This window comes from Medicago sativa, chromosome 6 (assembly GCF_051527215.1).
Source record: "Medicago sativa cultivar Bolivia chromosome 6, Bolivia_mono, whole genome shotgun sequence".
Classification (NCBI taxonomy): domain Eukaryota; kingdom Viridiplantae; phylum Streptophyta; class Magnoliopsida; order Fabales; family Fabaceae; genus Medicago; species Medicago sativa.
The window spans coordinates 62,931,523-62,957,735 of record NC_140754.1 but is presented as its reverse complement, the minus strand read 5'-3'; the positions used below and the strand labels follow the sequence as shown (position 1 = coordinate 62,957,735).

At 34.5% G+C, this 26,213-nt stretch overlaps 2 protein-coding genes and 1 pseudogene across 3 annotated transcripts; 1 reads left to right on the top strand and 2 right to left on the bottom strand.

The window, feature by feature from the left end:
* Positions 1 to 18,221: 18,221 nt before the first annotated feature.
* On the bottom strand, positions 18,222 to 20,565 carry LOC146916194 (uncharacterized). The gene is made up of 6 exons (XM_085718334.1): positions 20,398 to 20,565; positions 20,110 to 20,313; positions 19,936 to 20,028; positions 19,679 to 19,783; positions 18,890 to 19,243; positions 18,222 to 18,622 (listed from the first exon to the last, which is right to left on the bottom strand). The coding sequence occupies exons 1-6, from the start codon at positions 20,431 to 20,433 to the stop codon at positions 18,449 to 18,451; spliced, it is 966 nt and encodes a 321-aa protein (XP_085574460.1). The 5' UTR covers positions 20,434 to 20,565; the 3' UTR covers positions 18,222 to 18,448.
* A 483-nt stretch (positions 20,566 to 21,048) lies between these two features.
* LOC146916193 (uncharacterized) lies at positions 21,049 to 23,030 on the bottom strand (annotated as a pseudogene). The gene is made up of 2 exons (XR_015014923.1): positions 22,915 to 23,030; positions 21,049 to 22,766 (listed from the first exon to the last, which is right to left on the bottom strand). The product of XR_015014923.1 is annotated as an uncharacterized LOC146916193 (transcript).
* A 2,061-nt stretch (positions 23,031 to 25,091) lies between these two features.
* Positions 25,092 to 25,454, top strand: LOC146916192 (uncharacterized). The gene has a single exon (XM_085721567.1). It carries the CDS (start codon positions 25,092 to 25,094, stop codon positions 25,452 to 25,454), a length of 363 nt encoding a protein of 120 aa, XP_085577693.1.
* The last annotated feature ends 759 nt before the right edge of the window (positions 25,455 to 26,213 follow it).

Here is a 26,213-nt window from a genome sequence, read left to right as displayed (position 1 = left end):
TCCGGTATTTAGAAGGAAGTCACAGATGTATATGCATGAGGTATGAAGTAAGAAGTTAAAGTGGTGCAGAGTTATGATGAACAAGATATTAGTTTCTAATGTGCCGTGAATTGAATCGATTGATTATAGAAATGTTTTTAAGATGATGGGAAGGAATGATGTGTACTAGAATACTTGAGGAAGTAATATTTTTATGTAAAATACGATTTTTTTTTTTAGAAAACTGAGTTGAAGGAAATACGCCAATAGCCAAAATTTTGCTAATAGCGAAATTACTCCAGAGAATTTCGCTAATAGCGAACCTGGGGGTTGTTTTTATTTCGTCTCTAGGGTCAGTAGTAGCTATTGGGGGTTGTTTTCACAATCTTTTATGCAACAAACACTCTTTATAACATCAAGTATCGAATGCACATCACCCCCTATGATTTCTAAGGAAGGAAATGCATGGACAAGTATTAACGGAAACAATCCGATTTGAGGTAACATTGGGAGTTAATGACATGTGACAAGAGCTAGCGAAGAGCTTGGGTCAAGAGTTTTAAGGTTTCGGCGTATGGAACGGATGCAAAGTCATGAGATGGAAAGTAAATGGTAAAGATTTATATGAGGACATGAGTTTCACGCATTTTATGAAGTTATGAGTACCCCTCGGACCTAGGTTTTTGCTTGATTGACTTGCTAAGGCTCGTTATGATGATGAATTCTAAAGTTTGCCAACATTTTGAAAATGAATACATGTATATGGGTGATTGGAGGTGGCGTTCTTGGATTTAAAAAGAAATTTTTGCAGGTACCGGTTGTTACGACTCATGTAGAGTGGGCTAAACTCACCGGAACTAAGGTTGGATGACACAGATGTGTTGTCAACTTATTCCGTGGTTTTAGAGTAACAAATGGGGCCAGATTTATTATGTTTTTATATAAAGAGGAATCATCAACGTCAATACCCCGTGTGCTAATTTGTGAAGTTTCTTTGAGAAAGAAATTAACGAGCAAGCATTAGTTGATTACGAAAACATAGTATGCGAGAATACAAGGATGCAATAAAGCAAGATCAAGAAAAGTATGTATAAATTTATGATGAGTCCCCTATGGGAATTGAGATGCACTCGGAAGCAAGTTAAGCATGATAAGTATATGTCATAAGGTAAACTCAACCGGTGAGAATATAAGGTTTATCCCTAAGTAAAATAATATGGTAATGCGACAAGTTTACCGTAAGATTCAATCTTGCAAGGTAATGTGAGGTGCATGTTTATGGAAATGGTTGCCACATGAAAGGTTTTGAGAAAGGCTCAAGAAGATGATGCTCATATGCGAAAAAGAATGTGAAGTTCAGTCGTCTCAATGGATTAAAGTATTGGTTAAGGCCAACTGGTGGGAATCAGAGTGGCGCAACGAAAGTTAATAGATAGAGTTGTTAACAGTAATCATGGAACATGGAATTTGATAGTAAGAGCCTTCGTTAGAAGCATTATGGAACAAGAGAGGAGTTCTCGAAATATTGAATAATTAATGAGACCGATACAGTCAGTGAAGGATATGACAAAGGTATAATGGTATGAGGGTCGAGGATCCTATATGATTTTTGTTATGTAATTATGTAAGTCTCCAAGATATGTATGTAAGTAAAGGAAGAATAAGAAAGAAGTTACTTTTGAAGTTCCAAAATTTCATTATGGAAAGAGATACAAATCATGAGTTATGCACGATGAAGTGCATACCCTCTTATGTAAAACTTGTTAAATGATCACGATACCTGTGATGAAGATTTTGAACTATGATTTAAAAACTCCTAAATTTAAAATGGATATTGAGGGACTTGGAAACGAAAGTAATTTTTTTTACGGGATACTTTTCACAAAATTCTTTTAAAAGATTATGTCACTATTCGTTCCAAGAATCTGAATACTCATGTTTAGAAAACTTCTTAAAGTAATATGTTAGAATGAGTATCGTCATTATTTAACAAGTTGCGACACTTGAGAGTATGTAGGATACCATGTAAAGTAAGATTTGATGAAGTAAACAACAAGGTTCTCCAAAAGGGGTATATGAGACATACAAGCTTATGTTGGGAATATTCAAATGCAAGTGGCCTAAGTAGGAAGTTTTAAGAGCATGTAAGCTATAAGATGGATTGATGAATGTCATAAATGTCGGCATATTTAATTTCACCTATCTAAGACAAGTTATATGAGTCATCCATGAATTTGGGAGCAATAAGAATGGTAATAAGATCGAAAGATTTCTTAAGACTCTGAAAAGAGATAAGAGATTCGTAGAATCGACAAGATAAGTAATGTAAGAAAGAGGCACATGTCTCAAGGTACAATAAGGAAAGTCATGTTTTAACCATGTGTATGTATGATAAGATGTCTTAAATGCAATCGAGCACTGCAGGGCAAACCTGGATTTCCATGAGGACCCAGTTAAAAGGCAAATCCTGAGTGTTCCGATTATGATAAGTTACTTATATGGATGATTTACGTTAGGCGGATGTAATATGGATCTGAGATAATTAGCCCAGGTTGTCACAAGAATAAGTTATTGTCAAGATGATTCGAATTAGACCAAGTTTATGAAAGAGTTAATTTTCACCATACGAGAATTACTTTAAGATGTTATGCTTTGAACTCAGTAAATGTCAAGTGGGTAAGATCCGAGTCTGAGACAATAAGTTCATGTGTAGCAAGATAAGTTCTGAATCATGATAGGCTAAGAAGACCCTAATTTTGAGTGATATTATGATTAAGGAGGCTATGTTCAGTTACACGTGGGATAAGAATCAAGATGAGGACATGATACGATGAACCCTTTGGATGTGTATGAATGGAAAATGTTTGGCTCAGACCATAGACGATAAGTTTTTGTCATGATAATTGATAGTCGATCTCTAAATTTCGAGGACGAAATTTTTTTTAAGAGGGGTAGAGTGTAACATCCCGCTTGTCGGCTAATGGAAATTTTACCTGTTTAATGTATTAGAGGACTGATGTTCATGGAAAGCGTTTATGATGGAAAATGTTATGTACGACAGACAATATTACTATGAGTTATCAGTCAAGTATGGACTTATGTATCAGTGTCAGCTAAACACGTTTAAGACGGAGGGTATTATGGTAACTTGGCGGCAGAGGAGTATTTAAGTGAAATTGGCCCAAAATTTCTCATTTGTGATTGCTCTTTCTCTCTCTAGGTTTTGAGAAGAGAATTCTCTCCTCCTTCTCTCTAACCCACGCCCTCTCTCTCTCCACTCTAAATCATCCAAACTTCTTCCTAGTGTGATCAAGCATGGTTTTGGGTGGCTTAGCAAGCAAGGTACTAGTGGTGGAAAGATTAAAGCATGGTTTTTGGATGAAAGCTAAGGATCAAGATTGAAGCAAAAGCTAGGGTTTGAGCTTGGATCTTGTAGGAAAGCAAGAAAACATGATTAGGTGAGTTCCTAGATAGTTTATCCTACCCTTGGAATGTGTAATTCTTGTGAGAAAACAAGATTATGTTAGTTTATGAAATTAGGGGTTATAGAGCCCCTTTTGTACCATTTATGAACAAAACATGTTAATGATGCCATGTATTCCATTTCTAACTATTTTTATGTGTCCTAGAAGTGCCAAGTACCTTATGATGCTTGAAATTGAGGTTTTTATGCAAAATCACGTTTTTCTGCAGAATTCTGAACTGCTACAGTTCGCCAGGCGGAATTTAGCTCGCCATGGCGAGCTGGGGATCAGTGCTCTCTGGAGTAGCTCGCCATGGCGAAAAATTTCGCCGTGGCGGAGAAATATTTGGCCAGGCGAAATTGACTGCACAGCATGTGTTGTCAATTCGTTTCGGGGCCAGCAAGGGCTATCCGAGGCTCGATCTTGCAGTATCTTTTTAAACTATGAACCCCTCAATTCTAAGTGCCTAAAGTACATTTCCAAACAAGGTTTTAAACAAGGGAAAGACATGGCAATTGTTAACAATTATTGATGATAAATGATACGCAAGAGTGTTATGATATGCAATATGTCCGGGTAGTGAAGAATTAAGAAAGGGAATGAATGTAGAGCCTCGACATAGTGTTGAGAACTAGAAAAATAGCATGAATGATAAGTATGGCAAGTATAGGATATGAATCCCTAGAATGATAAGACGCGAAGTGTATTCTCTTCGCTTATGATCAAGTATGTATATGTTTAGCTTATGTGTACGACAAGACCATGACCAATAAGTGTAGGTGGCATGTCTCTTGTTATCCACATCAGGGGGATACAAGGGGTTCTCATGATGGGAATGGTTCAAGCCGTAAGGGACCCACATGTCATTGAGTAAACAAGACGTAGGTGCTCGTGTCTCTTGTTATCCACGCCAGGGGGATACGGGAGGTTCTCGACCTAAGGGGAACGGTTCAAGCCGCAAGGGACCCGCACGACACCGAGGAAGTCCGATGTACGTACATCGGTCATGTATGGGAGTGTTCTCGGGGTTACTCCACCTGCGACTCTCCGTAAAATGAATCAAGATAATGGTTGTTTGTTCAACGCTAACCTAATGAATGAACTTAGATACGTTTATGCATGATATGAATATGATTATGTTATGGCATGTAGAATGATTCCATGCAAGACCATGTTTAAGAACAAGAGTATTAGATACTGCAAGCAAGTACAAGTTATGTATAGAGCAAGTAAAGATTATGATACCGATGACGATCTTATGTTTCCCCTAATCGTCCGGTTTAGAAACGTGCCATGATTATGTTATGTTTAGGCCTCGATACGTAGAGCATATCTTTGGCAATGCGGTCTTAGGTTCCCCTCGATCGCCATGACACGTATAGGAAGTGAAGCCTATAACAAGTTAAGATAAGATTATGACGGCTCTAGTATGCACTACCGTCTAAGTATGCAAGTCCCCACACACGTATAATCAACCGACAGGTTGTAATGTAGACACGTGGTGACCGTAGGTTTTCCCCTTGAGGTTGCTTATAGCCTAGGATTTAGGGGAACTCACTGAGACATTATGTCTCATCCCAATCCTTATTTGTTTCAGATAAGCAGATGGTTATGCAAGCTTGAAGTCGGATGGATGTTTCAGCAAGTGTGCGTTCGTATCGCTGCGGGATGCTTTGGATTCCAAGGATGAAATTATATATGTATGGTTAAGATGTTTTTGTGATTTACGTATGAACGCAATTCGTTGTATAAATATTCATTCGTATGTAATTAATGTTGTATATTTTAATGTATCCAGTACTAAATTTAATGCACGTGCTAGACTTTCTAGATACGTCTGGTATGAGTGTTACAAATAATGCTGAAATTGAAGTAGCCATTAATTCATTAAACAAAAAATTATTTAACAAATGAAAATTTACCACGGTTTATAGTTTTTATTTACCACGGTTTAGGTTTTTTTTTTTGGAGAGAAACACAGGTTAGGGTTTGCTATATATAGCCGAGTTTGGATGAAAATTAGGGTATTCTGTTTGTAAACGTATTAAATAAGTGTACAACAATTTGTCAAAAATAAAAGTCTACAGAAACAATGGATATATACAAACCTAATGCAGCATTTTAAAGGGGAATTATTAGGTTAAGTTGCTGCAGACCTAATAAAATTAATAAATAAGGATAAATAAGGATTTTTTTAGTATTAAATAAGAGTACAAAAATAAAATTAATAAATAAGGATTTTTTTAGTATTAAATAAGAGTACAAAATATTGTAAAAAAAAAAAGGCATGAAATTGTGCGATGCATTTTTTTAGTATGAAATAAGTGTACAGAATATTGACAAACAAAAGGCAAGAGGATAGGAATGAAATTGGTGCGATGCATTTTTTTAGATGGAATTTGTTAGGTTAAATTACTGATAACCTAATACAGCGAATTGGAGGAAAAATAGTAAGTTAAGTTGCTGCAGACTTAATAAAATTAATAAATAAAGATAAATAAATAAATAAATAAATAAATAAGGATTAATAAATAAGGATAAATAAGGAAACCGTTCACGATAGGGTTAAAATATGCCGAGGTGTCAAAGATTAGAATGAGAGAGAATTTTATTTGTGCTATTGAATAATTAATTGCCACATGTCGCCCTAGTCCCAGCTATTCCTTCTCCATCGCCACCAAAATTTATGCTTAGAATAATGAACTACCAAATTATGTTACAATTCTTCAAAAAAAAAAAAAAAATTATGTTACAAGTAACAAACAAAATCTGTTTTTGTTTCTCGCCGCAGTCTTTGTTTCTCACTATCCAAAAGTCTTAATAAATAGGCTTAATAGCTTCACATCTTCTGTTGCCACAAATAAACTCTCATTATTCCTTCATCACCACTTTCTCTCTTTCTAAATGACCATGCAATCAGAAGAACAACAAAAATAATTGATCTACAGCTAGCTTCGTAGATCTAATTTGAAGGAACGCATGGAAAACTGTTGCTTCCAGCCGATAAAGACAGTTTTGCATGTGTTCCTTCAAGTTAAATTTACAGCAATGAACAAGTATTCTAATAGATGTATCATACAAATGAATAGTATAAAAAATTACAGAAGCAGCAACATGGTATGGCTCTATCATAGTAACAAAAAAAGTGTGTTAAATATTACTACTTTTATTATTATCATGTCTATATTATTTGATTGCTAAGAAGTCCATATTAGAAGCACCTATTTGTTTAACGAACCTTAGATATGTATTTTTTTTTATTTTTTATTTTTTTGATAATAATACATCACTAGAAAGTCTTTTGAAAGTGCATCACCAGACTTTTGGTTCAATGATTATTTGAGGGTTCTCCTTCTGTATTTATGTCAATTTTGCAGCTTGCCAAACCCTTGTTCAAATCACATGCTTCTCTTACTGATAAGTGAGTATAGTGAAAAGGAGGTACGTTCTAATTGTCATTGTAATGAATATTAGCTTATATATATATATATATAAGCTAATCGTTGAGATTAAGTCTTAATTGTTGAGATTAAAATGCTCAATCAAGAAAAGTATGTGCCTCTCCGTTTCTTATAACCATGCGCACCTCTTCTTCTTCTTCAACATACCAATTGCTGCAGAGGAGATGTAACAAATCCATTCTTTTATTTATTTTATTTTATTTTATTTTATACATGAGTAGATTTATTTTCCCTAATCCTATTTTTTTTTCTCATTATCAATTCTTATTTGACAACTTGATCGTCTCGTTAATGGTCGGTGTAATTGGTGAAATGGAATGAAAGTATGATGTGGTCTTTGATACAATTACAATTCTAAATGATTGGTAATTACAAATAATATTGACATTTTTCCAGAAGTAAAAAACATGGTTTTACATACATGGATCTAGACATGAAGCGATAGACGAAAGAGAGAGAAAATTAATATTGTGCTCGTGGTTATACACGGAGATAGATGCACATGTGCAATCCCAAGTTTCATGAAAAACTCTTGCAAAAATTACATGTGAAATACTAAATCAAACTAGTGCAAGAAAGAAAAATGAACCTGACTCAATAAAATTCTTCTACTTGAAGAACTCAATGATTTCCATTATTGCGGAAAACCTTTTAAGAATCGGTGGAATCCCTCTAATTTCCTCAAGATACTCGCTGAAATCTAACTCAAGGATCTGAATAAGGCAACATTCATTAAGGCACTCTAGAAGAATTTTTAATTGGTTTATCCATAAGCTTAGATGTTTCGCATACATGGGAGCCATTGAGAGGTTGTTAGCAAGTTTAAGATACAACTATATAAAATGGTCATTTTGAGATTGTTTTTTAGAGATTATATGAAAAAGCATCATCAATTTTGTGTTTATCTATACCTATAGATAAAGGGAATACTATTTTTTGGTTTAGCATTTTTTTAAAAATCCCAAAATGCCCTTACTTGATGACATTTATTAAAAAACAAAACTGCATTATACCCACTTTAATCACACTGGCAGTTATTAAGGAAAACATTTCTCATGGCCACTAATAACAGTCACGTAAATATAGCTCCTACTTTTATGTTATAAAAAATCTGCCCTTACTTTATGATATTTATTAAAAAAAAAAAAAATTTGGATTGTACCCGCTAATATTCTCACCAGCGGTTATTAAGGAAAAAATCTCCCATACCCATTAATCACAACTATAGCTCCTGCTTATCATTTCCGTAAAAAAATCTGCCTTACCCACTGCACTATTATACACAGAAACAAATTTCATTCTATTTATCACTCCTTATCATTTCTCTTTCTCACAATTGCAGAGACAGTCATAAAAAATAACTACTTCCATTATATTTCTCACAGTTGCATGGTTTACTTCTACACAATCTTATTTATAAAAGGTCTTAAGTCTATTAGACAACTTTTTGGAGCCAAAAATGTTGTTGCACTTTTCCTTCCTAATTTTTTGCTGTTTATTTATATTTTTAAAAAATGATCGCGTATCTTATTTATAAAAGTTCTTAAGTCTCTTCGACAACTTTTTTGGAGCCAAAAAAGCTGTTTCACATTTCATTCCTAATTTTGTTGTTGTTTTTCTATATTTTTAGAAAATGATCGAGTATCTTATCTTATCTTTTTTTTTTTGAAGAATATCTTATCTTATTTATAAAAGGTCTTAAGTCTATTAGACAACTTTTTGGAGCCAAAAATGTTGTTGCACTTTTCCTTCCTAATTTTTTGCTGTTTATTTATATTTTTAAAAAATGACCGCGTATCTTATTTATAAAAGGTCTTAAGTCTCTTAGACAACTTTTTGGAGCCAAAAATGTTCTTGAAGTCTAAATTACTTCGGGGGTTTTAGGATTTGTCTATTGGAACTATTATCAGTGATTTTTTTTTCATAACAAGGATTGGACCAAGGGTCGAGTCTAATCCCTATCAATGTATTTTTCATTACAAGGATTGGACCAAGGGTCAACCTTAATCCCTTATCTTTTTACATTAGTTTTGGATGTACTTATAAAACACATCCAATAGCTAGCACTAAGATGTATGGGTTTTGTAGATGATGTAGTCTTAATTGGAGAGTCGAGGCATGAATTGAATGGGATGTAGGAGACCTGGAGTCAAGTCTTAGAAGCGTAAGATTTTTGTTTGAGTAGAACCAAGACATGGTATATGTAATGTAACTTCAACAAAAGACGAAGTAGTTCAAACTTAGAGGTGAAAGTTGGAGATCATATCTAGGTCCGTCTTAACAAATTCATAGGCCCGGTTTTAATTTTATAAGGGATGCAAAAAAAATTAAATTTCAGGCCCCAAAAAAAATAAATAAGCCATTTAAAAAAAAATTATAAAACACACTTTGGTAGGTCTTGAACACATGACCTCACACTCAACAAAAAGTGGCCATGCCACTAAAGCAAGCTATACAAACTGAAATAATTCGCTTTTAATAGGTATATAACCATTATTTTCGTGTCTTACATATAAAAAAAAAATATTTTGGGCCCCAAAAAATTGGAGGCCCGGTGTCGTCGCCCAGCCTCGACGGGCTATGGGCCGGCCCTGATCATATCATAGAAGTTACACAGTTTAGATATCTTGGGTTCATTCTTTCAACAAAAAAAATCTTGGGTTCATAGTACAAAATAATGGAGAAATAAAATCAGATGTAATTCACTGTATTCAAGTTGGATGGTTGAAATGTAGAAGAGCCTCATGTGTTTTTTGTTATACAAACGTGCCGTTTAAGTTGAAATGAAAAAATACCAGACAGTTGTCAAAACAAAGATGTTTTATGGAACAAAATATTGGCGGTTAAGAACCAACACGAGAATAAAGTAAGTGTGTGGAGATGAGGATGTTGCGTTGGATGTGTGGTGATATTAGATGGGATAAGATTAGAAATGGCAACATTGCAGGGATAGTTGGGGTAGCACCTATAGTATAAATATTGTGGAAAATAGGTTTAGGTGATTTGACATGTATAGAGAAAACCTGTAGATTCTATAGTAAGAAGAGTAGATCAAATAGAGGATAGTCATATTACAAGAGGTATAGGAAGACCTAGAAGAACTAGAAGAGAAACTATCAGGAAAGGTTTATAGATTAAGGAGTTGAATTTAAATATGATTTATGATAGAACAATATGACTTACTTCAATCCGTGTAGTCAAGCCCACTTAATGGGATAATGTTTGGTTGTTGTTGTTATCATCTTTTCGAAGCATTAACTCATGCTCAACAACAACTATTATTCATTTCATAATCAACTACCACATTTATTTGTCAATGAGATAATCAACTTCCCGTGCATCGCACGGGTCCAAAATCTAGTTTATTAAACAATTGTTCAGAGAGAAGAAGAAATTATAAGTTTGTGCACATCAAGTGGAGGACCATTTCAAGCTATTTTTGCCTACTACAACATACAGGTTCCACTAAATAAATTTATGGATTTTTTAACGTTATGGGGTCATATATTTGGTTGATTATATCATGTTTTTGTCACTAAAGAAGAACTGAATGACTCAACATATATTTAAACAATGAAAACCAACAAACACATTTTTTATGCTTTAGTATCACCACTTATTCGTTTTTGGTATCATGTTGTATGGCCTAAAAAATGTAATTGAGACATAAAACTTGGGCACGCATTAACTATACGACCTGATACACTGTCACCTGCAGCAATGACGGAGCTGCAGAAGCTCTGTGATAAAGTAAGCTTGCTGCTCCTTCACCCATATTCACTGCATGCTCCCTTCTATATATGCCATTGTTTCCTTTTTTAAATGAATCTATATCGTCATACATAGGGAGAATAGTGATCCAGAGAAAAAAGTTAATAACTTGGTATTAGTTGGACAAGCGTTTTGGTTATTTATTTTTGACAATGAGCAATTAAAGTAGTCATCAGCCTATGAATTCTAACTCCTAGGTTAATGCACACGGGTTCCCACTCCACAATAATGAAGTTAAATTTATATTATTACGTTGGCAACTTTTTATAAAATAATAAAAAGCAAATTAAGTTGGTAGCAAGAGATATAAAATTTATCTCTATTACAATTTTTGAACCAATTAAAATGAATGATCCGTTATTAGTTAAGAAAGACACATGCAAAATGAAGTGCTTCCGAAACTAAGGTGGAAATATTGGCTCCTGCCAAATCCATTTCCAGTCACACTCAGGAGCTGCAAAAGGTATATAGTAGAATGAATAAGTCGCTTGGGAAGCTGATTGGACAGAGAAAAATTCGAGTTATTCCAATCGATAAACAAACACCACAAATGATGAAAATACAATATTAGTATTGATGCTTCTTATTCTGATTTTAAGTTGTTGAATATGATTTAAAATATAGTTTTTGATGTCATCTATGTTTTAACATGTGTTTATATTAACCTGGGTTTATATTATCTCTATGTTTTAATATGTGTTAATTACCCTAACCTTATAGCCGATGGTGCATATTCCATGTCATCCATATACATGGTTATGTTGAAATTATATTATACAAAGTTGTGTCATCCAAATATATTGTAAACATATGTTAAAGCAATATTCGAACAAAAAGAAGAGGATAAAAGGCCACCAATAAATCTCTCTCTATTCATCATGGTTTTTGTTCTTATATTTGTGAATTAAAACCTATATATTAATTTATTTTTTCAAAAAAAAATTAATTGTAATATATATGCGTTAGCGCAGTAGAAAAAGCGGACAGACGGGCACGGGAGTGCCCGTCTCGACGCTAGTTTATCATAATAACAATCATTTGCAAAGAAATAAATTTTTTTTGGATGCAACTATGTAAAATGGTTTTTTTTTTCGACTAACTCATGTTCAGACACTTTAGTAAAACATCTAGCCTTTAACAATCTAAATCTATTCAAATAGTCATCAATAGATTCAGTTGTTCATGAAATAACCTTTCTAATTGAGTCCAATATTGAATGGAATGCGGTGCAAATGTGGTGAACCAAGTAAAGGCATTTTTTTGTTAAAAAATTTGGGAAAAACTTCAATCTCAAATTCTCATTATTTGCTATATCTCGTTCCTCAGTCAGATAACATGCAATATGTTCGACAATAGATTCACTAGTATCACCTTCGAACTTCATGAACTTAGGAATTTTCCAACTCCTAGGCAGTTCAATTTGTAAAACATTGTCTGACAATGGAAAAACAAAGTGTGGCCTATGCAAACCTATGTTTAAGCCATTCTGAGCCATTACGGTTTCGACCAAATTGGCTATGTTGTTATGTGCCCCCATGTTTTTTTGTTAAACATTCCTAACAACTTCATCTGCATCGTAATTCCTATTTACCAAAACGACCTTTGGTTGTGCCTGAATTACTGGTTCAATCGGTTTAGGTTGAGGCACATGTTATTGTCTCTAAACTACATGTTCGACAACCTGCAAACGTTGATGATTTTGGATTTGTGGGCTATTTTGGATTTGAGGAATCTGTTGATAAACAGGTTGTGGAGTGGCGAAGAAATATGCTATTCTCCCTATTTGTGTGGTTAATGCTTGGTAACTGTGGTTTGTGCTTTGAATCAAAGGATTAAACACTGTACCAATTTTTTGTGTCAACAAATTAACGATTTCATGGTTGCTCTCATCCATTTGTTGCCTAAATAACATCATGGATACTATAGTTAAGGTTGGTGGGGCATTTCTGCCAAAAACACTAGAACTTGAAGGACTATATGTATTCAATGGCGTGAATGGATTCACATGGTCTGTGAATGCAGACGCATTATTGTGCAAATTTCCCATCATTTAAGTTGGCATACCATAAGATTTTTCCCTAGACAAATTCTGCATATTTATGAACCTATCATCAAGTCTAGACCTAACTTGAGGATGAGGAGAAGTAGGGACACTAGTAGACACCGGTACACCAACAGTAAATGGGAGCACAAAGGTCCCCATTTCTAATCGTGTCAATGCGGAAGCAATTATGGAAACGGTTTGAGCAGCGGATACCCCCATTTCCGTCGAAACTGGCATAACCATGGTTGCTCCCACAGGAGTTGATACATTAGCACCCATTGTAGGGGAAAATGCCTGTGTATATTGTGCTTGTGAAGAGGACTGCAATGATTGTGATGGCGTAGAAGCACCACCACTGGTGGGTTTAGTCATTGTTTTCAAAGCTTTACCACTTCTTAAATGCATGCACAAACAAGAGTTTTTCCCATAAAAATTTTACCAAAAATAGTTGCTAATTTTCAGAAAACAGTTTTCACAAGTAAAGTTAGAAAAATATTTGAAAAATTACGTAAGTTATTTTCAAAATTTGCACAAACAGGGTCCCAGCGAGCGTGCCAATTTGTTTACCGCAGTTTTTGGTAAACAAGAAGGGCTGGTTTTGGTTATTACAAGCAGGATCAAACCAGAAATCCTATGACATGTTGTGCAAAGTTTTTCCAGAGAAAGAGTGAGCGTTCATCAAATTCATAGGTTGTTTTATGAAGAAGGCGAATCCGTGTGGTGTCTTTCGACAGAAAAAAGTATAAAACAAGAAGAAACGCAGTAAATGCAAGTAAAAGACTAAAAGTTTAAAATGCAGAAACTTAAAGGAAAGGTAAATTGCATTGCATTAAAATAAATGTTATTCTATAAATGATTTGCGACCCATTTTCCATGTGGAAAACTACTATTTATACATAGTAAAATAACTGAAAAAAATCCTAACTCCAAGATTAGCACTTCTTCCATTAAGGAACCGCTTGTCTCCCACGTTTCCATTGAGGAAACCGCTGCTATTAGGATTCAAATTCTTCTCGCCTCGTCAGTAATTGCTAGGCTTCCACGAACTTGCGTTCTTGGCTTACGTCTTGTCGAACTCCGAGACCTTTAGACCCTTTCAAGCGCTAAGTCCAACTCTGGTCGAAATCCTCATGTTGAAGATAAAAGACTTGAATTCCTGCAAAGATAAAAGTCAACAAACATTGACCGCTTTAAATGAGAATGTCGAAATTACAGGCTGACACCCAGCGAGCCTTGAAGAACAGGGAAACCCAAAAATGGGTTCCCTCTTGGGAACTCCCACAAAAACTTCCCCAAAATCCCAATTGACCCAAAATCGTTACACAAACTTCACCAACAATTAACATACATCAAAGTAAAATTAAAATGAATCAAAACATGAGTTCATAACATCAAATCACAAATTTTTCATCATCACACTCATTATTCACCAAAAACTCCAAAACTTCACAATTCAATTCAAACTTCACAATCAACACCATTAATTTATAACCCATCAACATACAAACATACTCAATCATCCAACAAGTGATTTAAAACAAGTTTGAACAATAATCATCAACAAATTTATGGATTTCACACAATTAAGCAAAAATCTCAAAACAACTTATTTCAAATCACCAACCAAGAGTTTGAACACTTAAACAACTTAATTCTACAAATTTCAACATACCCATAATTACTACCTAATTATAAGCACGAAGTTCAACACATATAATCATCAATTTAACAAAATCAAACAAATCAAATATGGCCCATAAGCTAGAAAATGATTATAGATTATTAGGAAGAACAAACCTATCCCATTACCCTGATTCCTCTTAAGCTTAGTTAATTCACCAAAATCTTCACGCCCCTCTTGAATCCTAGCTTTCCTCTTCTCTTTTCTTCACTTGGGTTCTCTTCCTTTTTCCTCTATCTTCACTTCTTTCAAATCTCTTTATTTTTCCTCTAGCGACTTTTGTGTGAATGTGTAAAAATGAGTCTAACCCTAATTATCCTCATAAGTTATCCTTATATACTCCAATAAATGGGATAGGTTACCTCAATTCATAATGAGCCTAATGTCTCTTACCACTTAATTAAGAAGTTACTACTTACTTAACTCTTAAAACATCTCCTTGATTACCATCTCAAAATAATTACTTCAAATTACTACTAACTTAGTAAAAATAACTAAACACACTAAAGCACTAAAATATTTTACATTCTAAAATTACTAATCTACCCTCGTTCCTCAAAAGACCAAAATACCCTTAGTCTTGAAAAATGACTAAAATACCCTTATCGCTTAAAAATTTACTAATCTAAGTCAACCACACAAACAAGCATATTAAATAGGTTGTTACAGTCAGGCACGGATGCAGGTATATGGCTTTGGGGTCAGCTGACCCCACTCTTTGTCAATTTTTTTAACCAATAATACCATATTTTGATATGTTTGCCTCCACTTTAATTTTTAGGTTACTCACACATGACTCAATTTATACACTTGAGCAAAACAATGTAAATTATTACTCCTTCTGTTCCATAATAAGTGAGTCTTTTGTAAAAAATATTATCTTGAAATAACTAACCAATTTCACTTTTCAACGCAATATTAATTACTTTTTTTCAATTATAACTGTAATTAATACTACTTTCATCATTTCCAATTCAATATATTTCACTTTGCATTTATGATAATGGAGAATGCATCAATACTTGTCAAGAGCACTTAAAACAAATTTTCTCTCTTCTTCATTTATACATTTTTCTTAATATATGTAAAATGAGCTAATGACTGACTTAATCTGGAACGGAGGAGTATATTTTATTTGTTAAAAATACTAGTACTAATTTATGCATTGAAAAAGTGGATCAATACTATCTACTAGATAATTTGGGTTTTAACTAACCTATGGATTTTATTTAAAACAAAATCAAATGGTCCAAAAATATATTAAAAGAAATATTCACTATCCAGTAGAAAGAAGTTGAAAAGTTAAGCTATATTTGGTAGTGTTGAAAATGAAAAAAAATTCTTGCAACACTTTTAAAATATGAAGCCATGAAGAGAGCCACAGATAGATCCAGAAATTTCATATACTTTCTGTAATCTTCAATGTTTTTCTTAAGGATAATGGCTTCTTCTTTTTAATGGTTATGGTTTTATATGTTTTTGTATAAATATTTACGATAAACGAGCTTGACCTCACTTTCTGAAATTTCTGGATCCGTCCTGGGTTACAGTCATCTCATGAAGCCAAACCTTGACATCGAATTCTGAGACAAAGTTATTATAACTCCCCATATTCAAGCGGAGCCAAAGCTCGTTAGAGTGCGGGCATTCACGTAAACAATGAAGAATGTCTTCTATTGGTAAAGAGCAACGGGTGCAACTTGGAGAAGCTACCATGTTGCAATGATGTCGACATGCATTTATTGGGGGAGCATTACAAAACAAAGCCATAAAATGTGTTGGAGTTTTACTGCTACTTCGCTAAAGCCAATTCATGTTACAATTCACATCAGAATCTCTATTTTGTCGAAGAAGCCAATCATATCCACTCAAGCAAGTATCACAAAATCATCTTCATCATTTGATATCCCTCCAAAAAAATATATTTCTTGAAAATTTACTCATATCTCTTTTCATATGTTGTTTTTCGATTTTTTGTTGATCTTGAATTTTTTAAAAAAATCTATAACAAACAGATAAAAGGATCGTTAAAGAATTTTTTAAAAGTTAATACAAACCTCTTAGGGCCCATTTTTATGGATTGAAAGAAAAATAATTTTGACATTCAATAATATAGATTTTTTTTTAGAGATTTTACCAAAAATTTAGAATCTATTTCGTTCTTTCAATGTGCGTGTGTGTCTATATATATATATATATATATATATATATATATATATATAATATATATATATATATATAGATGATATTCGGTGCTTATGAACTTTGACAGGGTGGGGCCTATTGTACCCGGCCGAGGGTTGCGCCAAGGTGACCCGTTATCACCATATTTATTCATCTTGGTGGCTGAGGGCCTCTCGACTCTAATACATAAGGCTTTTAATAGAGGTGATATTCATGGGGTACAAGTATGTCGCGGCGCACCGGTGCTGTCCCATCTGTTGTTTGCAGATGATTGTTTCTTGTTTTGCAGGGCCAATGTGGTGGAAGCACAACGTTTACTCACTATTCTTAAACCTTATGAGGTAGCATCTGGACAAGAAATCAACTTATCAAAGTCTGAGGTGTTTTTCAGTCGTAATATGAGTGAGGCGGCGCAGAAGGATTTGTCGCACATTATTGGTGTCCGACATGTGATGGGTACCGGAAAGTATTTGGGGTTACCTTCGATGATTGGTAGAGATAAGAGGTCTGTTTTTTCTTTTATCAAGGATCGTATTTGGAAACGAATAAATGCATGGAGGGGACGATCATTATCGAAGGCGGGAAAGGAAGTTATGATCAGATCTGTGTTACAATCTATTCCAGCATACATAATGAGTATTTATCTTTTGCCGAATTCAATTATAGATGATATTGAAAAGATGATCAATGCGTTTTGGTGGGGAGGAAGGAGTAACAACCGAGGGATTAAATGGATGGCATGGGAACGTGTGGCATACCCCAAAGAATTTGGTGGAATGGGGTTTCGAAATTTAAAAGCTTTTAATCTCGCTATGGTAGCTAAGCAAGGATTGAGCTTTCTGTCTAAACCTGAATCGCTGGTTGCTAGAGTCTTTAAATTGAGGTACTTTCCACGTTCCTCGTTTTTGGGTGCTACACTTGGACATAACCCGAGCTTTGCTTGGCGGAGTATTTGGAATTCGCTTCAGTTACTTTTATATGGATGTAGGTGGACAATTGGAAATGGGCAGCAGGTCAGCGTGATGAATGATCCATGGGTTCGAGGTGGTCATGGTAGCTGGATTTAATCCCCACAAAGTCAGGGTGTGCATAGTTTGTGTGTGTCTGATTTGATAGTTGACGAGGCACTACAACATTTTTCGCCTTAGGCAACGAGCGAAAACGGTGGCAAGAACCCCAATAACCGTTGCTTAAACGTTTAGGCCACGATTTTGCAGGCATGGTATATATGGCCGTTGCCTATTCAATATGTCACGGTTTTTTGTACTTTATGCAACGGCATGACCAATCCGTTGCATTATTGCGGAATAGGTCACGGTTTAAGAGGTTCTTTTAGGTCACGGTTTCGACTTAGCAATGCATGGAAATCGTGGCAAAAACATGAAAAAGCCATGGATTTATTGAAACAATCTGTTTTAACCGTGGCTTAAAATGTAAAAACAAGCCACGGTTTTGAACAGATAAGACATATATAACTTTGTCTGTAGTTTAAAAATTTGTTGCCTATAGTGTAAAAAACCATACCATATTGTTTTAATCCACTATAATTATAATAACAATTAGAGTCATACATCTTTATATATATTTTTTTTCATTTATAGAGTGCTATGATATTATACTTTATGCAATATTATCAATTAGATAAATCTCATAAATTGTTCATATACCTTAAAGTATTTAATAATGATATCTCCATACATTCATTCATAAATTCAAAAGATAATAATCTAAAAGATTAACAACAATAATTGTACCAAATATTAATGTAGACTTCCAAAATACATCAAAGTTTTATAACTAATTATAGTTAACATTATCTCATTACAAAAAACAAAACATAATCTTCCATCTTTTCATGCTTGAATCATGGTTGGTCTTCACCAAATTCATCAAATTCTTCAAGTTGGTCAATATCATTAAAATCATCATCTTGGAGCTCATTTTGAGGATCATCATATTGATCATAAGGATCATCATCATCTTGAGGGTCTTGATCATCTTGAGGATCAACATCTTGATCATTATCTTTGTTTCTAACCTAAAATTATGAAAGTAGTAATAACAAAGTAAAATAATCATCAACCAAAAAAATGACACTTTAAACTTTCATTTATATTTTAATAAAAAGGATAAACTAGGTTCATATTTAATCTCACTTTGATCCTTAACTAATGAACAAAATCTAATACATCTACTTCAAATATAGTTGAATATCCTAACACCACATTCATGATATAAATATATCATCATTCAATTATAACTTAAAAAGTTGAAACAACAAAAACACAATGTTATTAATTTATACCTTTTGATGAGTAGGAGCGTAGGTTGATGTCGATGAATGTGGTGCTGGACTATCGCCATTGGGTAAAACATGTCTCAACATATTATCCACATCTTCTTCACTTAAATGCGGGTTATGTTGCATGTACAGGTTTTTCAAAAGTGATTGCATTGCTCCCATCTTCTGTGACATTTCAGCAATTTGACCATCATATTGCCTTTTCATTAAAGAAATTTCAGCATTTCTCTTTAACATTGATGGTGTGGCAGTTCTTCCAAAACACCGCACTCTACCAGGCCTTTCTTTCCCAAGCAATGACTCAAATGTTTGTTCTCCAGCTTCAGTTGAAATTTTAATCGATTCTTGAAGTTTATCCTAATATCAAACATAGATAGATTAAATTGTTGGTAGTTGTTGGCTGAACATAACTTTTATTTAAACAACAAATATTATTCACGACGAATAACTTTTGAATCGGAATATAAAAACCAGCACAAACCAATTAAGCTTATTCACCTAAACATGGCCTACTCACGCATACACCTGCATAACAGCCAGCACTAAAACAGACAGAACTATACGGGACACACCAGAACAGAAGGGAGCCAAAAGAGGAGAGAAACAACACTGGCAGTAAAACAAAAGATGGCACCATGAAACAAGTACTGAAGCTACTGCAGAAAAACATGGCAACCATCAGCACCCACCCAAACCACCAAAAACGCCATCCCCTCACCGAATCTCAAACCAACACACATACAGAAAAACGATCTAAGAGAACATATCATATGATGGAAAAATTTAACTTACAATTGCAACTTGTGTTTCTCCATCCAATTGTTTTCCTTTTCGGCCTTTTCGAGTTTCAATGAACATCTCAGCTTTGGTTACTTCTTCTCCATCCTTTTTTTCTCGCTACATTAGTAATCATATATTGAAAAGAAAAATACTAGTTAACAAGATATAGAAGAAATGATAAAAATATAATAAAAATGAAATACTAGTTACTGAAGTCCATAAAACAAACCAAATTACAAAAACAAAAACACATAATAAAAATATCATACCAATTTTGCTCGAATTCTAGCAAAGTTTGTTGATCCCACACGATGCATAAACTTTAGTTTTTTCCTATTAGCTGCATTTTTTTGGCTAATGGTCTGCAATACGAGAAATAATATCACTCTCTAATATATCAACATTTTCTTGAAATGACATTATTCAGTTAAACACCACCTTACCTGGACATTACTATGTTTCCAAAATATCAACAGTTTTCTGAAATGACATTCAGATATGCAATCAGGACGGTTTTTTAATCTTTCCTTCATAGTGGGATACTTCAGATAATGATCTCTCTTGATAAAACATTTTTGTCGTCTCCAAGCATCATTAATGCGGGAAAACACTGCTTTCTCTCCTTTAATAGGAATATTGAACCTCCTCTACAAAAAAAAAAAAAGAAATTGTCATCAAACGTCGATAAATATTTTATCATTGAAACAAATATGAAATTTTACTTCCCATACATTAATATATCTCCATAAACGCTCCTTACGAGTCATATTATCCTCTTTTTCTTTCAGCAAATCTTTGAAGTTCGTATGGATCAGGGGACAAAGAGTAGAATTCCTTGCTATAGTTCCAAGGAAATTTCCCACATCTATAACAGTTTTATCATCGGGTCCAATTATCTCTCCTTCATTGTCTAGAGTAACATCTTGACAATATTCTCTTGCATATATTTCTAAACACCGTGTTGGTCCTCGTGTTTTTTTCTTAGTTGCCCCTGTTTTGACATCAAACAAGATAATGTAATATTAAACATCACACATTACAAACACTTATGATTAACAAAATAAATTAACATTAAATCATTTCCTTGATCTTAAATAAAATAAAACATCACCATTTGCTTCAGCAGCTTCCTCACAGTCCGCATTTTCTTCTTGCTTCTTATTGCTACTTGTAATAAGTAATGTAACATGAAATGTGCATCATGACTCTTATAGCCAAATATTTTCTTATTACTAACTTGAACACAATTTGAAATGTTTGATGCGGTCCCATCTGGTAATTTTGCAGCCTTCAAAACATCACTCAAAGAAAAACAAGATTTAGCAAACTCTGCACGACCTCCACCAATCTCTCTTGGATGAAGTTTCTTTCTAATTCCCATATCTTGCAAATCATATCGAGCCTTAATGTGATCTTTTGTCTTCCCGGATATGTCTAAGAGAGTACCAATAATACTATCACATATATTTTTTTCAATGTGCATCACATCAAGATTATGACGTAATGTATTTTTAGCCCAATATGGTAACTCAAAAAATATTGATTTCTTCTTCAATGGCCCATCAATTTTTTTCTTTCTCTTCTTGCCAAAGTTATTCCTATAACCTTTTAATTTTTTTGCAATTTCTGTCCCTTTTAACCCACGAGGTGCTGACCTAAGTTCTTCTTTTCCATTAAAGGACCTTTTATTAGACCTCCAAGCATGGTCCATTGGTAAAAATGTACGATGACCCATGTAGATTGTCTTGCGACTGTTTTTCAAGTAGATTGAGTTACTTTTGCAATTACAACACGCACATGCAAACTTTCCTTTGGTGCTCAAACCCGATAACATAGCATACCCAGGATAGTCACTAATAGTCCATAAGAGTGCTGCACGAACTTTAAATGATTGATTCTTTGAGGCATCATATGTATCTACTCCTAATTCCCACAACTCCTTTAACTCTTCAATCAATGGTTGAAGATACACGTCAATGTCGTTCCCCCGTGAATCCTTCCCAGGTATCAACAATGACAACATTGTATATTCAGATTTCATGGATAGCCAAGGCGGATAGTTGTATACTACCATCATGACAGGCCATGTGCTATATGATGTGCTCATGGTTCTGAATTGGTTGAATCCGTCACTCGATAAGCCAAGTCTTATGTTACGAGTTTCAGAAGCAAATTCAGAATGAAGTCTGTCAAAGTCCTTCCATGCTTGGCCATCAGCCGGATGCCGCAACTTTCCATCCCTAGAGCGTTCTTCATCATGCCACCTCATTGCAGCGGCTGTCTCTGAACACATAAATAGCCTTTGAAGTCGAGGAATCAATGGAAAATGTCTCAAAACCTTTGCAGGGACATTATAATCATACTTTACTTGCTCAGGAGACTCGCCTTCTACTTGAGGGAACACCTTCCATCGTGAAGCTTTACAAATATTGCAAAAATCATCATTCTCATGATCTTTCTAAAATAACATGCAATCATTTGGACATGCATGAATTTTTTTGTAATCAAGACCCAAATCACTAATCATCTTCTTTGTTTTGTTAAAAGATTCAGGAATATTTAAATCTGGAATCGGTTCCATCAATAATTCTAAAAGGGAAGTGAATGATACATTGCTCCACCCATGCAAGCACTTCAGCAAGTAGAGTCGAATTATAAAAGATAAAGTAGAGAATCCTTTGCATCCTGGGTATAGCTCTTGTTTTGCCTCGTTAATTAAATTATAGAACTTTCTAGCATCCTCATTGAGACCCTCGTTGTTCCCTTCTTCTATCACATTTCTGAATCTGTCATATAGCAAGCCACCAATGTCATCGTGATCATTTGTGTCCTCATCAATTTCCATAGGCGAAGGGATATCCTCTCCGTGGTTTACCCAAACATCGTATCCTTTTACAAAACCTGCAGCAATTAAATGATCGCGAACCACGCTCCTTCTTGCCCATTTACCATTTGCACAGTCAGCACAAGGACAAGAAATTTCACGCCCTTGAGGTTTTCCTTTGGTATACGCAAAATCCAAAAATGACTTGACACCTTTTCTATACTTTTTCCAATGTCTTGGGAGTTTAGTCCACTCTTTGTCCATCCTTTAACTAATCTAATTCATAAAAAATGTAACTATAATATACTATACGAAAATATATTATAATTATAATATACTATTCGAGAGCACATGTTTACATACACAGTGTCTTAAAAACATATGGATAACTTTATTGAAGATTAGAATAGTGGTCACCGCTTACCTTAGAAGAAAAGCGCGCGTTGAGAAGAATAAAAAACAGGAGACACAATTAGCAACCGAGAAGAACGACGTCACCGGAACGAAAATTGCGGACTTGACTGTGAAAATTAACCTGTGAAAATTGAATGTTAAAAGGGGGTATTAGCAGGTCAACAAGGGAAAAAATGGTTAAATAAGGTAAAATCCACTAACAAATTGGTCAATAGAAGTAGTGTGTGTTAACATAAATTGATTAAGAAAAGTATTGTCTAGTAGAATTGACTAAACTCAAACAATATAGCTTACCAATAAAATTTGAATTAGAGGAGTGTTCAAAAATAAACACTCAATAGAGTGTGTGTGTGTGTATATATATATATATATATAGAAAACAAAAAGTAATATATAACTATTCGTTTGATTCTTCTTTTTTGAGGAAATTAAACTATTGGTTTTTTTCAACTCTTGTTAGACATATGTGGGTCATATATAGGTGATAAATTTTGCACCCTGTTTGGTTGGTGTTATATATATTATCAAGTTAATCAATTTCTACCAGGTTATTTTAAAATTGGTAGTGTTAATCAAGGCTTTTCTATACCCACTTGAAATCTTAAACATCAAGAGAGGGACTTGTTCAAGGACACACTTAATCAAATTATCAACTAACAAGAAAAAACATGCCAAAGAAAAATAAAATAATTAAAAGGAATGTATAAGTGCAATACTCTAATATTATTATAATTAAAAAAAACATAATGATAACAATGAAACTGTCATGATTATAGTTCACTACCACCTATCATTATCCAAAACAGCAACATTAAACCAACGTCATCCTACCTTTTTCTTTCCTTTCAATTCCTAAGTCTTTCCCAATATAATCCCATTGCCTTGTTATAACTTTCCTATATATATTTCTCTTGCAGACTTGTTAGTTACATTGTTAATTAATATTCGTTATAACAGAAAACTACAGATCAATGAAACTTCAAATAGAAATAGAGTGGTGTCTCCCAAATAATGTTACAAAAATTTCATGTATGGATAACCAACCAACAGTGGTGATTGAGAAAGTGAGCAAAACGGTGCATTTACTAGGTTTCATGTTACAAAATGGTGTCTCTAAGAGTAACAGAGTGATATAAGACATGCAAGAAATGAAGAAGAGAGGAAAAAACATAGGGAAAGAACTAAACAACGTGATGGTGAAGAACTAACTAAATCCATTACTCATAATCACAAAACACATTACTGATGAAAAAACTCAATTAACAATCACAAAATTCTTAATTTTAAACAAATAACAAACCCTAACAATGATTTTATAACATAAAATACATTACCCATAATCTAAATTGATTAATTACTTAATCAATTTAGTACAAATTGGGTCAAATGAAAAAATCCCAAATTAAAAACCCTAAAAATGAAATTTGAAAGAGAGAGACAGAGAGAACGAGAGATGAAGACCTGTGCTCATAGTGATTCGTCAGTTAATGTTCTGAAGATTCAAGTGAGGTTCTGAGTGAAGAATGGTGAAGAGTGAAGATCGAGAGTTCGCAAGAGTGAAGAGTGTTCCGAAGCTGCGTTTGTTCTTTTTGAAGTACGTATTCACGTTTTTGTTTTTGAGGTGTTAATGTATTTTCCTTCTTAATGTTTATTATTATATTATTATTATTATATTATTAATATAAAAATATAGAGAGTCTCAAAAAATAGAGGGAACCTAAAAAAATTAGAAGGATATTTGGCGGGCTATGAAATTTTTTACTGCACGGTTTGCAAAAACTAAAGGCCACCGTTTTTTCAAAGCGGCTTAAAATATTTAAAATCCATGGGCAAATGAAGTATAGGCCATGGTTTACTACTGGCAGCTTATTAAAAAAGAAAAGGCGACGGATTTTGATTGAGATATAGATATCAACGAATAAAATTTGTTGTCTATTAGGAATTGGCAACGGCCATGTTAACTCCACACCTACAGAAGGGTAGCTTAAAATGAATAGGCAATGGATTTCTTTAGGGTAGTGAACAAAATATAAAAACTTGTCAACGAGTGAATATCCGTTGCCTATACACCTATTAGTTTACGGTTTTCTGTCCGTGGCCTAAAGTTTCGTTGCCTAAAGTCAAAAATGTTGTAGTGAGGAAAGAGTTTGGGATATTGATAGGCTTGAATCTCTGTTTCCAGATGATATGGTGCAAGCTATTCTCGACACACCACTCTTTGCAGAAGTTCAGAATGATAAAATAGTGTGGATGATGGAACGTAACGGGAGGTATACTGTTAAGACTGGTTATAAACTTGCTATGATGGAGTTGTTACATACTGATCGGTTCCATGTTGAAGGAAAGTGGCATAGAATTTGGAATGTGAATTCCCCTCACAAAGCACGTAATTTGTTATGGAGGATTTGCAGAGGGTGTGTTCCGACGCGTCTCCGACTACAATCACGGCATGTACAATGTGAGGTGATATGTCCATGGTGTGATACGAATGTTGAGGATGATTGGCATGCTTTTGAGGGTTGCACGGTGGCGCGTGAGAGTTGGTATTGAGCAGGCCTTTCGACTGTGCTGCAACTGCGAGTTGGAACTGTGAGCAGTTTGGCAGATTTTGTTTTTGATATATGTCGTTCTGAAAGCCGAGACATTGCTCGTCAGGCTTTGGTAAATTTGGGCTGCACGTAATCATGTCATTTGGAATGCCGCTCATCATACTTCAACAAGCATTGGGAGGACCGCACTAGATGCATGGCAGCAATGGCAGGAGGTTCATAAACATCCCCCACAACCGGTTGTGCAACACGGGCAGAATAGAGTGCAAGGTAACAGCTCAATTTGGGAGAAACCACGCGAGACATGGTTGAAGTGCAATGTGGATGCCGCGTTCCATGACCGTAACCATATTACATCTTTTGCGTGTTGTGTTAGAGACTTCCGCGGGCAATTTATTCGGGCTCAAACAAAATGGCAGCGGGCAAATATGACAGTTTTGGAGGGGGAGGCAGTAGCCTTACTCGAGGCTCTTCACTTTGCTGATACGAACAGATGGGACCGGGTTGTCTTCGAGTCCGACTCATCTACTCTAGTGCAAGCTCTATTGTCTCCGTGCCAGGGTGATTCAGAATTCTATGCTATTGTTTCTAGTATTATTTATCTGTTATCTTTACATTCCAACTTCGAGGTGAAGTTTGTTACGAGACAAGCGAACATGGTTGCTCATAGTTTAGCTAGGGCGACCTGTTCTTGTGCTAGTCACCGTATTTTTGATTCTTATCCTTCTTGTATTGAACATTGGATGATTAATGATAATAG

Excerpts from the sequence above, each read along its gene's own strand:
- LOC146916194 (XM_085718334.1), bottom strand. The coding sequence starts at position 20,433 with ATGACTCGTAAGGAGCGTTTATGGAGATATATTAAT. Across the intron at positions 20,314-20,397 it reads GTTTATGGAGATATATTAAT|AGGAGGTTCAATATTCCTAT; the intron begins GTATGGGAAGTA and ends TTTTTTTTGTAG. Across the intron at positions 18,623-18,889 it reads ACGCTCCTACTCATCAAAAG|GTTAGAAACAAAGATAATGA; the intron begins GTATAAATTAAT and ends TCATAATTTTAG.
- LOC146916192 (XM_085721567.1), top strand. The coding sequence starts at position 25,092 with ATGGTGCAAGCTATTCTCGACACACCACTCTTTGCAGAAGTTCAGAAT.